The 17,504-nt window shown below is 49.6% G+C and overlaps 1 protein-coding gene across 3 annotated transcripts in view; it reads left to right on the top strand.

Moving 5' to 3' along the window:
- The window catches only part of Olfm2 (olfactomedin 2), a 74,624-nt gene that overhangs the window by 12,422 nt on the left and 44,698 nt on the right, over positions 1-17,504 (top strand). Inside the window, exon 1 of one of the 3 annotated variants that reach the window (XM_048446417.2) lies at positions 6,384-6,727. The exons of the other annotated variants lie outside the window; for them this stretch is intronic. Within the exon in view, the coding sequence (XP_048302374.1) occupies positions 6,593-6,727 (135 nt within the window). The 5' untranslated portion in view covers positions 6,384-6,592. Of the gene's footprint in view, positions 1-6,383; positions 6,728-17,504 lie in introns of those variants that run through there. 3 annotated transcript variants of the gene reach the window in all.

Raw genomic sequence — 17,504 nt, forward strand, 5'->3', positions numbered from 1 at the left:
CATTTTATATAAATGGGATCATAAACTCTGTGGTCCTTCTCTCCAGCTTCTTTTCCTTAGAAAAATACTTCTGGGGTTTAAGGCATTGATAGCTCGTCCTCTGTAGACTGGGAGTCTGTTAGATGGGTGATCCTGTCTGATCGCACACTCACCAGGTAATAGACATCCGGTTTATTCATGATTGGAAAACCCACTGCTATGAATGTCACATGTGTGTCTTTCTGTGAACTCATCCTTTGATTCCTATGCAGTAGATGGATCCTTGGATTTTCTGACAAACTCCTGCTTAGCTTTCGCTGTAGCTCAAGCAGTAGCAATACTGTACATTCCTAGTAGCCGTGTCGGGGGACCCGATGTGGGACCTCCCTAGTGCTGAGCGTTCTCTTTTCAGTCAGGGTCTCTAGCCCACCATAGAGCTCAGAGCTGCACTATGTGGTGAGGCTGGTCTTGACCTCATGATCCTCCTGCCTCTATCTCCCAAGTACTAGGATTATAGGTATGTTCCATACCTGGTTTATGCAGTGCTGGGCATGTAACCCAGGGCTTCAAGCATACAGGAATGCACTCTACCCACAGATAGCCCAGCCCTGACACTCGTGTATGAGTGTGTGCACGAGTGTGTGCATGTGTGTGAGTGTTCATGGGTACACATGTATGTGAAGGGCACAGGTTGGTTTTGGGTGTCTTCCTCAGTGTTTGAGTATGTGTGTGTGCATGTGTGTGCGTGTGTGTGTGTGTGCACATGTACGCACATGCATGGGTTCTCATATATATGAAGGGCACAGGTTGGTTTTGGATGTCTTCCTTAGTGTGTGTGTGTGTGTGTGTGTGTGTGTGTGTGTGTGTGTGTGTGTATGAGTGTGTGTGTGTGTGAGTGTGCATGGGTGCACATGTATGTGGAGAGTACAGGATAGTTTTGGGTATCCTCAATTGCTTCTCTATTTCATTTCTATTTTTTGAGTCTCTCACTAAACCTGAAACTCACTGATCAGCTAGGCAGCCTGGAGAGTGAGCCCCAGGGTCTTCCTGTCTCTATACCCCACCCCCAGGGCAGATATTATAGGTATGGGCCACCACACCAAGTTTTAACATGGGTTCTGGGAATCTGAACTCAGGACCTCATGTGACAAGCATCTTATGGACTGAGTCATCTCCCAGCCTCTCGGATATTCTTTTTTAAAAAGGTTTATTTTTATGTCTGTGTGCCTGATTGTTCAGAAAAAGGCATTGGATCCTGTGGTACTGGAGCTACAGGCTGTTGAGAGCCGGCATGTGGGTTCTGGAACTGAACCGAGGTCCTCTGGAAGAGCAGCCAGTGCTCTGCCGAGCCAGCACTCCAGCCCCCTCGGGCACTTTTCAAGGGAGATCTTTGTAGTAGGTAGCCCAAGTTGTTTGTCTCATGAAATCCACAAGCCAGGATCTGAGAAACAGGTAGATGTGGAGGTGTGAACTCCCGGTGGAGATTCGGACTATAAATAGCCTTGGTGAGAGTCAACCAATTAAGAGCAATTTCTTACTGGTGGCACACGCATGCCATTCCCAGTCAGGGAGGTAGAAGCGGGAGTTCAAGGTCATCCTTGGCTACACAGGCCAGCCTGGGCTACATTAGATCCTGTCATCCCAAAGGGGATGGGGGCTGGAGATGTAGCTCAGTGGTAGGGTGTTTGCCTAGCATGGATGAGACTTTGATCCCCGGCACTGAAGAAAAATATCTGATAAAGAAATACTTAAACAAGATAAAGGCAGATGGTGCTGAGGGCCCTGACTTTTGAGACAGAATGTGTGCTTATTATGTATGAGGCCCCGAGTTCCATTCCCAGCACAGAAGGCAAACACAACTAAAAATAAATTATAATAATAAAATAAATAAAACTAAAAATAAGTAAAACAAAAATGATATTCAGGGCTGGGGAAATGGCTTGCCACATGAGCATGAAGACCTGAGTTGAGATGCCCAGGGTTCATTTTAATGCTGGGCAGGTGGCCCAAACATCTGGGAGGCAGAGACAAGAAGCTGGCTGGGTGTCTAGACTGGCAAATTCTTGGTTTGAATGAGAGACCCTGACTCAATAAACAAGATGGAGACTAATGGAAGAAGATACCTGATAGGCTTCAGGTACATACATCTGGGCAGGTGCACCCCACACCACGCAGGTGCACCCCACACTACACAGGTACACCCCCACACCACACAGGTGCACCCATACCACGCAGGTGCACACCACACCACACAGGTTCACCCCACACTACGCAGGTTCACCCCACACTACGCAGGTACACCCTACACCACGCAGGTTCACCCCACGCCACGCAGGTATACCCCACACCATGCAGGTGCACCCCACACTACACAGGTGCACCCCCACACCACACAGGTACACCCCATGCCATGCAGGTGTACCCCACACCACGCAGGTGCATCCATACCACGCAGGTGCACACCACACCGCACAGGTTCACCCCACACCACACAGGTGCACCCCACACCTCCACACCACGCAGATGCACCCCACACCACACAGGTTCACCCCACACCATGCAGGTACACCCTACACCACGCAGGTACACCCTACACCACGCAGGTACACCCTACACCATGCAGGTGCACCCCACACCATGCAGGTTCACCCCACACCATGCGGGTACACCCCACACCATACAGGTACATCCCACACCACGCAGGTTCACCCCACACCATGCAGGTGCACCCTACATCACGCAGGTGCATCCCACACCACGCAGGTACACCCCACACCATGCAGGTGCACCCCAAATCATGCAGGTATACCCCACACTGTGCAGGTGCACCCTACATCACACAGGTGCACCCCACACCACATACCCTCTTCCACATGCAAGCACACATATTCATATGCATGCACAGAAAACAATGCCCCAGGCATTCAGGGTCAAGTCAGGGAAGCAAGTAGCATTAAGTGTCCTGGTGGGACAGAGTTTGATCTGGGTGTTTCCTCGGGTGGAAGCAGTAACTGAACGTTCAGATGGGATACTCAGGAAACATGGCAACACATCCCAGCAGAAGGGCATGTGATATGAGAAGAGGGCATCCCCATAAGAAATGCCCCTCCCCCACGGGCCCTAAGATGGCTCAGCAGTTAAAGGCTTTGCTGAACAATCACGAGGATGGTGTTCAGATCCCAGCACTCCTGTAACAAGTCATGCGGAGTCCCACACATGTCTGGGTTTGTACCTCTGAGGGGCACAGAAGCAGAAGGAACACTGAGGCTTTCTGGCTTCCTGTCTTGAGCCCCAGGTTCAAAGGAAGAGATGGAGAGTCAGAAGTTAAAGCCCTCTCCTGACTTCCACACATGCACTAGGACCCACGTGGTAGAAGAGAGAACAAATTCCCCCAAGTTCTCTTCTGACCTCAGTGTCCCACCATATCCGCAATCAAATAAGTAAATGTAATTGGAAATTTTGAAAAAGAGAAGAAAGCCCCACCCTACTCCAAACAGAAATAAAGGGAAGCCATAGTGCCCTTCTCCCCCCTTCCCACTTCCCAGTCTCCACCCAGTCCTGCCCAATGTTTGTGTTGGACAGGAAGTCAGTGGGAAAAGTCCTAGGAAATGCCGTTTTCCGGAGGACAAGGCACGTTGCTTACCCCCACCATGGCAGAGACTTAAGTTAAGGGCGTGAACAGGCCTCCGAGATGTCTGCGGTAAAATGTTGTCAGCTAGCAAGGACAGCAAATGCAAAGGTCCTGAGACAGGAAAAAGGTTCGATGAGCCAAATAAGTGTGCAGAAACAGGGAGTAGGGGGAGGTGGAAAGATCTAGACATTTAGGAATAGAGACGGCGGAAGGGGCAGGGACAGAATGAGGAAAGGATACGTTGATTCAAGAAGGGAATGAGTATGGAGAAAGGAAGGTTATTACATTCATGTTTTTGTGTGTGGACACGTGCTATGGCACACATGTGGAGGTCAGTGATAATTTGAGGATGTCGGTTTTCTCCTCCCACCATATGGGCACTGTTAATCAAACTCAGGATTTCAGGCTTGGTGGCAAGTATCTTGCCAGCCCAGGAATGCTATTGATAGCTTTAGTGGGGAGTTCAGGAGGCTTGGAGGAGAGAGAAGAGGAGTGTTTGCAAATGCTCTCAGTCCTGACAGCCTAGCTGTGTGATCTAGGTCCGTTTCCTAACACCCAAGGTGAGGAGGTGTGTCCTTCTTCAAGCCTGGAGGCCCACCGCAGCCCATGTGATCTTAGGGTCCTCTCTTCTTGACTAAACAGTTCCTTCCCACCCAAGTTCGCTCAGGCTGCCCCAGGTCCTTTGCACTGCAGTTTCCCCACCACTTACAAAGCTTCTCCTGGTACTGAAATGGCTCCCTCCTTCGCCTTCTGGTGTGGCTTAACTGTTACCTTGCCTAGTCACTGTGTTTAAAGGTGTACCAGTGGGCTGGGGACATGGCTCAGTAGAATACATACCATCCAAGAGCAAGTTCAGATCTCAAACTTAACTCAAAAGTCCGATGTGGCTGTGCCTGCCCTTTGCTGCTGGGGAGCCTGGGACAGAAGTGGCTCTGGGGCTCCAGACTGGCCAGCTTAGCTTAATCAGGGACCTTCAAGTACAGTGAGAGACCTTGTCAGCATTTGAGAGACAGTGGGAACTCTGTGAGTTCTAGGCCAGCCAGGGCTACACAGTGAGACTATGTCTCAAAACCAATTAAATAAAAAGACCAAATTAAATAGGTAGGTAGATAGATGATAGATAGATAGATAGATAGATAGATAGATTAAAAAAAAAAACAAGGGGAGAGGCACTGAGGAAGACATACCATGTATACCTCTAGTCTCTACACACACATCTCCACCCCTTCCCTTTGATACCTATTTGTACTTCATTTTCTTCCTTTATTTCTTATGCCACTTATTTAATGTGTTGACGGGGTGGAATAAGTAGAGGTCGAAGGACACCTTGGAGCACCATTTGGATCTTAGAGATCCAACTCAGGTTGCCAGACTTTGTGGCAAGCACTTTTACCCACTGAACCACGCGCCCCCCCCCCCCTTTTTGGTGGAGGTGGGTATCCAGTCCGGGGCAGACATGTTAGGCAAGCCTCTGCCACCGAGCCACATCCCCAGTCCTTCCTCAAGTCCTTGTCTGTCTCGCTAATGCAGTGCTCAAGGGCTTTGGTCTATAGTTGAGCTGCAGGCTCCAGCCTCTTCCACACTCCTGACCCATCAGGTCTCAGAACCACTTTACAGATATGGAAACTGAGACAGCGGGAATAGATCTCGCTGGATGCCACATAGGGGCAGACCCTGCTTCTGAGTGGGGTCGAGACAGTTCAGGACCCCCTAGCACCCTGAGGTTGGGCTCTTCCGGCTCCACTAGCGGCCGGCGCGGTAAAGGCCTGAGTCATCGCCGCCTCCAGACGGCGGCGGCAGCCGGCCGAGGGCGACGGCGGCGACTGCGGGAGGTGATGCGGGGACGCCAGGAGGGGGCGTGAGTGCAAAACCGAAGAAAGGCGACCGCGCGGGCGCTCCTCGCCCCACCCTGCCGCCTGCTGCGCTTTCTAACCTCCCTCACCAGGGGACCAGCCCAGAGCAGGTCCCTAGGTGCTGGAAGAGACTCGATGTATAAGTTCCCCACCTCCACCCCAAGTTCAAGTTGTGAGTCAAGCCCTGCATTGGGACTCGACTGTGAAAAGAACTGTCTGGGTCGGCGGCAGTCCCGAGTGGCACCTCGGATGCTCAGGGAAACCCTCCTACTGCCCAAGTGGCCCTCACTACAGAGTCTGTACCCATCACCCTGGGCTTCCCTGGTCCCGAATCCACAGGGGAATCCCCTGCAGAAAGATCTGGGACCAGAGAAACAGGGAGAAAAAGAGTCCCGGCACTCGGGAGAGCACCGAAGTCCGGCCGGCACCGCTCTCTGTGCGGCGTCGCGGGCTCCGGACCCGGCCCCGCTCCCGACCGAGCAGGTGGGTGGAGACACCCGACTTCCACCCCCTGTCAGCTTTGGGAGGGAGGTGTGGGGTGGGTTTTTTCTGCTGCATCGTAAGGGTTTTGAAGAAGGGGGTGTTGCATGCAGGGGAGCCCGGGGATCGCCACTAGGGTACAGAGGGGACTAGAGTGAGGATGGGGGGGAGTGTAGCTGGGGGGCGGGGCTGGGGATGCCGCGGCGGCGGGGGAGGGGCGAGGATGTCGCTGGAAGGGGATGTCCACACTTCTGCAGATGGGGGAAGGTCCCCCAGAGGTTCTTCGAGGAAGTGGGCGACCGGGTGGGTGCACCCCCCATCATTCCCCCAACCCCGCTGGCTCCAGGGCCGGAGCCGTGACGTCACGGCGGCTGGAAGTGCCCGGCGGTGGCGCGGGAGGGGGTGGCCGAGCCGGCGCCTTATAAAGCTGAGCCCGCGAGGCGCGCAGAGCCGCAGCCGCGCGTCCCCAGTGTCACCCCATCCCCATCCCGCCGGCCACCGCCCCCTTGGACCTGGTCATCTCGGCCATCGCGGCCCTCCATCCCCCCCACCCCAGTGGGGTGGGTAAGCGACAGCTTGAGTGCCGAGCAAAAGGGACAGAACACCTGCTTTTTGAGGCGCTGGCGCGGGGCATGAGGCGAGGGGCGCGATGTCGGTGCCGCTGCTCAAGATCGGGGCGGTGCTGAGCACCATGGCCATGGTCACTAACTGGATGTCGCAGACGCTGCCCTCACTCGTGGGACTCAACAACACAGTGTCCCGCGCGGGCTCCTCGGAGAAAATCGTGAGTGGCTACTCGGGCTGGGGGGCGCTCCGGAGGGGGGGCGTGGTGCCCGTAGCCCCCACGGCAGCTCCTGGGAAAGGGACCCCCACAGTTCCAAAGTGACAGAATCTCGTGTAGAAGCAGGGATTTCTTTTCTGGGGGACGTGATCTCTTGGGGGTCCCGAGCTGGACCCCGAAACACAAGAGAACCTCACGCCCCGCATAGCTCTGGGTTTGATGATTGCATTTACTGGGCTAGCGTCCTCTCTGAGGGACCCGCGAGTGCCACCGGGGTACAATCTGGCTCAAGCCCCAGGCGGAGGCGGCAGGGCTGCGGAATTGAACCAGATCCCGGCAGAGTGGGGCGGAGCTGGGCGGTTTTGGGGGAGCCAGAAGGGTGTTCTGCTATGTTGGAGTGGGTAGGGGCCACCTCCAAGTCTTCACATATCTTCAGCCTCTGGGACTTTGCTTGATTGTGTCCAAGTGTCACTGAGTAGTTTCTCTCTCTGTCTCTCTCTGTCTCTCTCTGTCTCCGTCTCTCTCTCTCTCTGTCTCCGTCTCTCTCTCTCTCTCTCCCCTTTCCTGAGTCTCCCCCCTTCTATCTTCTATTTCGGTCTTTCTTTCTGACTTAGTCTCTCTCTCTCTCTCTCTCTCTCTCTCTCTCTCTCTCTCTCTCTGTCTGTCTGTCTCTGTCTCTCTCTCTCTGTCTCCGTCTCTCTCTCTCTCTGTCTCCGTCTCTCTCTCTCTCTGTCTCCGTCTCTCTCTCTCTCTCTCCCCCTTTCCTGAGTCTCCCCCCTTCTATCTTCTATTTCGGTCTTTCTTTCTGACTTAGTCTCTCTCTCTCTCTCTCTCTCTCTCTCTCTCTCTCTCTCTCTCTCTCTCCTCTCTCTCTCTCTCTCTCTCTCTCTCTCTCTCTCTCTTTCTCTCTCTCTCTCTCTTTCCCCTCTCTCTCCTCTCTCTCTGTCTGGCTCTCTGTCCCCTGCACATGGCACCAGTTTCTTCCTTGCTATGATCTGTTTCCCGGAGGACTGAATATTGATCTCTCTAACTCCTCACCTTGGGAGTTAGGAGGGGGGCTCAGACTGGGGTAGAACTCCTCCCGCCTCCCTTCTGTTTTATTCCCCTGCTTCCTTCTCCTGGTAGCTTGGGGGAGGGGAGGGGCACACTCAGTTCTGTTCATCCCCGTTGCTCTGTCCTGTTGACAGTGAAGGATGCTTTTGCATTGAAAATGTCCCTCGTGCCCAGCTCCCTGTTCCTATGGGAGCCCCTCTGATCTTCAGTCTGTGGGGACTCCCCTCAATTTCACCCACCCATCTCCCTCTTCTTCCCTTCATGTTGTTACAACCTCGCCAGTCCCTTTTGCATCCACAATAACCCCTCCCCTCCCCATCAAAAAAGGACTTTGCTCCCAAAAGCTGCAGCTGCGGGATGTAAGGGAGTGAGGACACCAGTTCCCCTAGCCCAGGGCATGGCCAACCCCGGGTCAGGGGACATCATGGCACTTGACACAAAAGCTAGCTTTCAGCCCAGGTCTTCAGACTTGTGGTCCTTTGCAACATGGTGTCTTCTTCTGTGTCTGTGACATCAGGTGTTATTATATGGGTATATCTTGGTGTGTCTGTCTGCACCTGTGGTTTGGATGGGCAGTGGAGAGAAACTTAAGTGTGTTGCTTAATACATACATATGGGTGCAGATGTATTCTCCCAAGGGTGGGGTGTGTCCCTGTGTGGTTGCTTTCAGATGGACATGTGTCTGACATTGCATCTGCGGTTGTATGTCCCTGACTATGGGTGTGGGTGTGTATAGGAAGTGAGTCTGTATGCACAGGTGTGACACAGCCTTCTGCCTGTTTCATCAGCGCGATGGAGTCATTGAAATCATAAGTCATATTCACCTATCCATCTGAGTGGGGGTCTGTGTGAGTGCCTGTGTGCTGTGTGAAAGTGTGTGTATACAAGCACATATGCAAGGTGTATAACAATGTCTTTGAGCTATGATTTGTGTTAATGTTTAGTACATTTAGTGTGTGTACTTGTATGTGCATGCATGCCACAGTACACATGTGAAGAACAGAGGACAACTTGCAGGAGCCAGTTCTCTCCTTCCACCATCTGGGTCCTAGGATCAAACTCAGGTCGCCAGGTTTGGTGGCAAGTGACTTAACCCAACCTTGAATTATGAATTATGATTGTATGTGTTCATACATTAATTTTTTATATTTATATATACTTATGCTTATGGATGCTTGGCTGGTATACATGTGTGTTGCCTTTTGTGCATTATGTTTCTGTAAGTGTGGGGGAATGTGTTTGTGAACCCAGACAGACCTGGTCCCTTGTAGCTAACAGTACCTTGGTGTAGAGTTTCCCCATGCCTATCTGCTGAGGCCCCCCAGTTCTCTCATCCCCACCTAGCCCTTTCTCAACCTGTCCTGCAGTCTTCCCATGATTTCCCAAAGTGCGCTGCAGGGGGAGTGGCTGAAAGTGTTAGGGCGACACCTGGGAGGTGGCTGTGACATGAGGGTGCTCAGCAAGGGTCTTGGAGCTGGGAGACTGACTGCTGTAACCCTAGCAGTTGGGAGAATGAGGAGTTTCAGGTCAGCCGGGCCATAGTGTGTCTCTTTCTCAAAAAAGGGGGAGTTAGCATTAAGAGCCCTGGCTGCTCTTGCAGAGAACCCCAGTTCCCAACACCCATAATGGTGGCTCACATCTGTAGTTCCAATTCCAGGACCACCGATGGCTGCTTCTGTCCCTGAAGTCACTAGATATGTGATACACAGACATACATGTAGGCAAAAATCCATACACATACAAAAATAAAAGAAGAAAAACAAGTTTTTTTTTTTTTAAGGTTTGTGTAGAATCTAGATTACTCCAACTTGTTCTCCAACTCTGACCAATGGCAACAGCATCCCAAGCTAAGGCCCCTGAGAAAGTCAGTGATAAATCCTATCTCAGAATTATGGGCGACAGAGCCCTCTTCAGAGCCCCACCCATCATCCATCTACCCACCCATTTTCCTAGCCACTCATCTACTCTCCTATTCCTCCATCTGTCTTTCCTCCTATTCATTCATTCAGCTAGCCAGCCTGCCACCTTTCCTTCCATTCACTCAGACAGCCATCTGTCCTTCCATCCACCCACCTTTCCTTTCTTTCATCCATGTGTCCATTCACTTATATTTTCACCCACACATCCTTTCATTTCTCCATCCATTTCTTCACCCTTGCACCTGCCTCCATCCGTCCATCCATCCATCTGTCGGTCCGTCCATCCATCCATCCATCATCCTGGCATGGACCCATCCTTCCTTCCATATACATATATATGTATATCTTCATGCGTACACCAATCCCTCTTTCTGTCCATCATCCACCATCCCACCATCTGTCAGTTCACTATTCACAAATTTTTACTACCAACATCCCTATCTCCATTCATCCATTAATTCATCCCCTAGACACTTAATTTAATTTACTTAACAAAACTACCTACTACCTCTTCTATGCCAAGTATGTATACACCAAAACAAACCTTCCTGCCCTGGATCTTTCAGAACAGATGCTCTGTCAGTGCTAGGATTTTGAGTTGGATGTGTGTAAGTTTTAATTCTGGTCCTGCAACTTACCGAACCATGTGACTTTGGGGGAATTCACTGAATCTTTCTGAACACTAGTTTCCTTATTAGGTAAGGAGAATTCAGATTCTCTACTAGATGATAATGAAGGACTGGTGTTGAAGTTCAGTGCTAGAGTGCTTGCCTGGTGCTCAGTCTTGTGTTCAGTCCTGACACCACAAAGGGGGCTACTAGTATCTACAGGGAAGCACTGTTTTTGCTCATTACTGCCACCTATGGCCTGATGCAGCAGGTTCACAATATTTGCCATGCAGCTGAATCTGTAAATACATCCGAAATATTCTTGGATTCTACCTTCAAGTGGACTTCTGTTACATCCAAGCACATAGTGAATCTAGAATGAGTGTTTTCCATGTTTCTGGGGCTTAGGAGGCATATGAGTGGGTATAACATTTGCTTTACAATTGTGAGGACCTGAGTTTGAATCTCCAGAACCCAGTAAAGTTGGATGCAGCCGTACACGTGTGTAATACAAGCACTCCTATGGAGAGATGGAGACTGGAAAACTCCTGGAGGCTCAGGGTCCAGCTAGTCTGGCATGTACAGTGGTGAATGAGAGACTGTTTCAAACAAGTTGAAGTGTAAGAATAGACATTTGAGAGGCTGGAAAGATGGCTCAGTGGTTAAGAGCATTGCCTGCTCTTCCAAAGGTCCTGAGTTCAATTCCCAGCAACCATCTGTAATGATATCTGGTGCCCTCTTCTGGCCTACAGGTATACATGGAAGGAATGCTGTATACATAATAAAGAAACAAACAATCAAATAAATAAATAAACACATATTTTTAAAAAAGAATAGACAACGGAGTTCTGACCACCATTCCTCCATCCATCCATCATCCATCCATCCATCCATCATACATACATCATCCATCCATACATCATCCATCCATCCATACACCATCCATCCATCATCCATCCATCCATCATACATCCATCCATCATACATACATACATACACCATCCATCCATCCATCCATCCATCATCCATCCATACATCATACATACATACATACATCATCCATCCATTCATCATACATACATACATGCATCTTTATAACCATTACCTTTTCCTCCACTACACCTCTGTCTTTCCCTCCTTCCATCTATCCATTCTTTGTCTCTTCTGTTTATCCATCCTGTCTTCTTTCCATCCATTGACCCCCAAGGGTTGTGGAAAACAAACTGAAGACTCCCAGTAGGTGTTCATAATGAGTTGTGGGAAAGGGGTAGAACCCCAAAGAGGGGGAGGTTAAGAGGGTAAAATCATACAATGTACACTGTGGGAATTCCTAAGCTATGACTCAGAAGTTTGGGTGCTGTGCTTGGCTTAGGAAAGAGCCTCAGTGGTGTTGACAGTGAGCCCCGATGCCGGATGGGCTTGTCCCTGAGTCTACCCCTCCCCCCACCTCTCCATGATGCACAGAAGCAGCTTAGCCTTGTGTTCACAAACCACCTCTCTGAGGGAGTGGAGGGAAGCTGCCTCTCCTTCCTTTGGCTGGCTTCCAGCCATGAACCATCCCCGGGAGATGGGAGCCTTGAGTCGAATGGCTTCTCACCTAGGGACCATAAATCCAGACTCAGACTAAAAGCTGACATCTTTGTTGTCAATGGCTGGCATCACGGAAGACCTGGAGTGAACTACCTGCATCTTGTATGTTCTGCTCTAGCCTGCCTCCCCCGTGTGTGCATGCGTGTGTGTCTGAGTGTGTGTGTATGCATGTGTGTGTGCTTGCGTGCATGCATGTACATGTTTGCATGCATGAGCGTAGAGTGTGCACGTGTGCATTCATGTGCATGTGTGTGTGAGTGTTTGTGTATGTGCACATGTATGCATGTGTGAGTTGCATGTGTGAATGCATGTGTGTACTTGCATGCATGCATGTGTGTGCATGTGTATGTATGTGTGTATGTGTAAGCCAGCAGCATCCTTAGATGTTATTCCTCAGGTGCAATGAACCTTGTTGTGTTTTATTTTTATTGATTTATTATGTTTTAATTTATTTTTTATCTGTGTTAATGATGTATGTGTTGAGGTCACAGGACAACTTACAGCAGTCAGTTTCCTCTTTTCACCATGTGGATCCTAAGGATTGGACTCAGTTTGTCAGACTTGCCTGGCAAGTGTTATTTGGAGTCATTTCACTGTCCTGTTTCCCCTTTGGAAGAGCTGAAGGACAGAAGGGGTATCAGCGAAAGAGTTCTGTTTGACTATGACCCTTTACCCTCAAGAAGAAAAGGGAGGGTCTAGGCTGGAGCCAGCGGAAGGTTCTTTGAGTACTGATGATGCCCGATGATGCCGGGTGCCTATGGGTGTTTTCTTTTGTTTGTTTGTTTTTGTTTTTTTTTTTTTTTTGACAGTTTCACAGGAGGAAGAAGTTCCAAAAACCAGTCTAGGGAGGTCCTGTAATTCCATGGTAACCAGCGTTCCCAGCGATCAGCCATGGAGCGCAGACCAGGTTTATTTCTTGCTTCTCAGATGTCTCCATCTTATGCTGGCTGTGATGGGAGGGTCTCTGTCCCAGGTGTTCTCCTGGAACCCAAAATGATGGAGGCTCTCCAGTCACATCACCATGGAAGCAAGACTCAGAGGGGACACAGCAAGACTTCCAACAGGCCCTAAAGCTTTTTCCTCATATGGCATAGATTGCTATTGCTCACAGTCTCCTGGTTCAAGGGAGTCTCAGGGTTCATGACTGGGAGAAGGAAAGGCGTATGCAGGCTTGGCTACTGCCTCACTCACTCAACCCAATGAGAGTACTTAGGAGTAAGGGCTGCAGTTGGACCTGAGACTCAAGGTAGCATGCTTGCCTCATCCGCACAAAACTCCAGGTTTCATCTCCTACAATGACTAAACTGGGCATGATAGCACATGACTGGAATCTCAGCACCCAGAGGTAGAGGCAAGAGGATCAGAAGTTCAAGATCACCCTCACCTATACAGCAATTTTTTTTTGTTTTGATTTTTTTTCTTTTTTGAGACAAGGTTTCTCTATGAAACAGTCCCAATTGTTCTGGAACTCACTTTGTGACCAGGCTGGCCTTGAACTCATAGAAATTCACCTGCCTCTGCCTCCTGAGTGCTGGGATTAAAGATGTGCACCACCACCACCTGGTGCTATATAGCAAGTTTAAGACTAACCTGATCTACATGAGACTCTGTTCAAAAGGAAGAAGGGAAGAAAAGAAGGAAGGAGATGAAGAGAAGGGCAAGTAGAGAGGAATATGGCTGCAAGAGAGCCTGGCACTATAGTTTTGAGCATCTCAAGCTCAGGAAGGAGGATGGATGAGGGAGAGAGGGAGGGAGGGAGAAATTCTCCACTTAGTCACACAGTTTTTGGGCTGAGAATGTGGTTCAATGGTAGAGCACTTTCTTAGCATGCACAAAACCTCCGATTCCATCCCCAGTACTACAACACATATACACATTCACACACAACAATGTACTTTTCCTATGCCAGACTGACATCCTAAACAGAGCGGTAAAAGATATTTTGATAGCTCTGTGGTAGGAGGCTGGAAGTGTTATATAAAGAAATATAGAGCATAGCCATTGAGATAGCTCAATGGATAAAGGTGTTTGCCACCAAGCCTGATGACCCCCAAGACCTCCTGGTAGAAGTAGGGAACCTATTCCTGCAAGTTGTCCTTTGACCTCCACACAAGCACTATGATGTGCACACAATACTTTTGGCTTGAGGAGCCTCTCTGATTAGATGACATTGTGCAGAAATCTGGGGGGACTGGAGGCAGAATATTGAGAGGAAAAGCATTAAGGGTAGGAGCAGCAAGAAGGTCCTGAGGCAGGAATATGCTTGCAATGTTGGAAAGACACTGAGCAGGCCAGCGTGACTTGAGAAAAGTGGATGGCGGGGGGGGGGGGGGGGTGAGAGGAAGTGAGCGGGGGGGGGGGGATAGGAGCTACATCACATCTCTTAAACATTTTATTTATTGTGTATGAGTGTATGTGTATGCTGCAATTTGTTTACAGAGCTGGATGATAACTTGAGAGTTGGTTCTCTCCTTTTACCTGAGGATTTAACCTGAAGATTAAACTCAAGTTGTCAAGCTTGGTGGCAAGTGCTTTTAACTGCTGAACCCTTTTGGCATTTAAATGCTTTTTTGTTGACTGTGTAGCCCCAGGACTAACCTAGCAGCACATAGTCAGTGTTCAATAAACACTTGATAGGCGACTACATGGGTGACCGAATTGGGAGGGCTGTGGAGGGTTCTGAGCAGGAGAGGAATGAAACTTTACTCAGGGTTATTGGTGTCCTCTTGAGACTTTTGCGGACACAAGGCTGGGAATCATGAGAATAGGACTAAGGGGATTACACTGTCCTAGTGGGGGATGATGGGAGCTGAGCCAGTGTAAATACCAAAGAGGTGGAGAGACGGGGAAATGGTGGAGTTGATCTACTTTAAGCATAGGTTGGTTCTAGGATGCTTGATTCTGCTCAGATACCTGACATGTGAGAGAGTATGGAGACTAGAGGCTGTGCAGAAAGGGCTGGGACTGCTAGAGAGAAGATAGGGAAGAGCAAGGAGCATGGCTCAGTGGTAGAGCCCTGCCTGATTCCCTCAGTGAGGAGCTGGGGCATGACTCAGTGATAGAGCCCCTGACTAGACTCCCTCTGTGTCTTAGTGCTGTGAAGAGACACCAGAACCAAAGCAACTTTTAAGAGGAAACCTTTAACTAGGGGCTTACTTACAGCTTCAGAGTTAGTCCATGAGCATCATGATGAGAGGCTTGGTGGCAGGCATGACATTGGAGCAATAGCTGAGAGCTCATGTCTGACCCACAAGTTGCGGGCAGAGAGAACAAGACCTCCTAATCCTTCCCCAACAGTTCCAGCAAATGGGGATCAATTATTCAAACATATGAGCCTATTGGGGGCCTTGTTATTCAAACCAGCATACCCAGTGAGGAGCTGGGCCATGACTCAGTGGTAGAGCCCCTGGCTAGAATCCCCCAGGGAAGGGCTGTGGGGGTGGCTCAGCAGCAGAGCAAAGGAACAGGTTGCTGGAGGGCCTGGGTTCCATTCCCAATTATTTATATATATATGCCACATATGATGAACATATGATGATGCACCTCTGTAATTCTAGCTCTTGAGAAGCTGAGAGTGGAGTATAGTAAGTTAGTTGAGACTCAGCCTGGCTACACTGTCTCAAGAGAGGAAGGAAGGAGGAAAGAAGGGAAGGGAAAGGGGAGGACAGTGCACATTCTCCTGGGGCTCTACTATCAATTAGATCTGCAGTCCCCATGACATGACAAGGCATGTGTAGTGACAGAACTATTTCTGGAATGTTGTGTGGCAGAGGAAAGGTAATGAAACCAGCCCTGGAGTGACAGGGGTTTTCTGGAGGTGGCAATGCCTAAATTAAGTTTTTCTTGTTCTTGCCTTGCTGACTTCCATGCTGGGCAAATGCTACACCATGAACTTCCTGCTTCAGCCCCCAAATGAGTTGCGCGCGCACATGTGTGCATGTGTGTGTGTGTGTGTGTGTGTGAGAGAGAGAGAGAGAGAGAGAGAGAGAGAGAGAGAGAGAATGTGAGTGTGTGTGAGAGAGAGAGACAGTGTGTGTGTGTGTGTGTGTGTGTGAGAAAGACAGAGAGTGTGTGTATGTGTGTGTGAGAGAGAATGTGAGTGTGTGAAAGAGAGAGGGAGAATGTGAGTGTGTGTGAGAGAGAGAGAGATAGAGATAGTGGAGATTGTGTGTGTGTGTGTGTGTGTGTGTGTGAGAGAGAGAGAGAGAGAGAGAGAGAGAGAGAGAGAGAGAGAGAGAGAGAGAACAGTTCACTCATGCCACAACCCATGTTGTGAGGTGAAAGGACAACTTCAAATGTTGGTCCTTGCCTTCCATTTTGTTGAGGAAGGGCCTCCTTATTGTCTACCACTGAATATTCTAGAACAGGTGCCCCACAGGCTTCTGGGGATTCTTCCATCTTTACCTCCCACCACAGGAGCACTCAGATTACAAAGGGACACTACCGCTTGGTGGTAGTAGTGAGCACCTTGCACCTTTAATCCCAGAGGCAGGCAGATCTCTGTGAGTTTGAGGACAGCTTGATCTAGAGAGAGAGAGAGAGAGAGAGAGAGAGAGAGAGATATCCAGGACAGCCAGGGTTACACAGAGCAACTCTGTTTTGAAAAGCAAGCAAGTAAACACGTGCACACACACACACAGAAACAAAACAAAACAAAAAAATAAGCGGACATTATCATGTCCAAGTTTACATGTGTTCTGGGGGTTTGAACTCATGCCTTCATGCTTGTACAGCAAGCACCTTGGCCCATATCCCTAACCCATAAATTGAAACTTGAAATCTGGAAGAAATTATCTGAGTGAAGGGTACCAAGAAGGAAGGCTTAGAAGTGAGGGCCACCCACTTCCTGATGTGCACCGAAAGAATTGCAAACAGAGACTCTGGGACTTGTGAGAATCCTTAACATAAAATAGAGAACGAAAAAAAAAATGGTTTGAGGTGGGAAACGAGGGGGTACACACATGTTCCATGATGGTCCACATGTGGTTCCAGGACATTTCAGGAGGCGTCTCTCTGTCCATACCTCCTTTTTAAAGAATAAGTTTTTGTTTGTTTGTTTAAAATTTTTCGATTGTTTTATTTATTATTTTTAAGATTAGGGTGTTTTGCCTGAATGTGTTTGTTCACCACCCGTGTGCAGTGCCCATGGAGGCCACAAGAGGGTGTCGGGTACCCTGGAGCTGAATGATTGTGAGCTGCCAGGTAGGGTAACTGGAACCAAACCCTGGTCCTCTGCCAGTGTGAGATGTGCAGCCAGGTGTGGTGGATGCACCACTTAATGCCAGCCCTGGGAGACAGAGGCAGGCCCCTCTGTGAGTTCTGGGCCAGTCAGGGCTACACAGTGAGACCCTGTCTCAGGAAACCAAACAGACAAAACCCCAGAAAGAGTGACAGAGCTCTTCACATTGCCCCAACTCTGCACCGCTCCCCTTTGTTATAAGGCAAAGTCTGAGTTTGCTTCCTGCACTTCGTATTCCAGGCCAATTGGCCCAAGAACTCCAGGATTCCGCTCCTCACCCCTCACCTTGCTGTAGAAATGGTGGGACTGCTCATCTCCACTTCTGCTTTGTTTGTTTGCTTTGTTTTTTAAAATCATTTATTTATTTCATG

This window comes from Myodes glareolus, chromosome 4 (genome assembly GCF_982192425.1).
Source record: "Myodes glareolus chromosome 4, mMyoGla1.1, whole genome shotgun sequence".
In the NCBI taxonomy this organism is placed as follows: Eukaryota; Metazoa; Chordata; class Mammalia; order Rodentia; family Cricetidae; genus Myodes; species Myodes glareolus.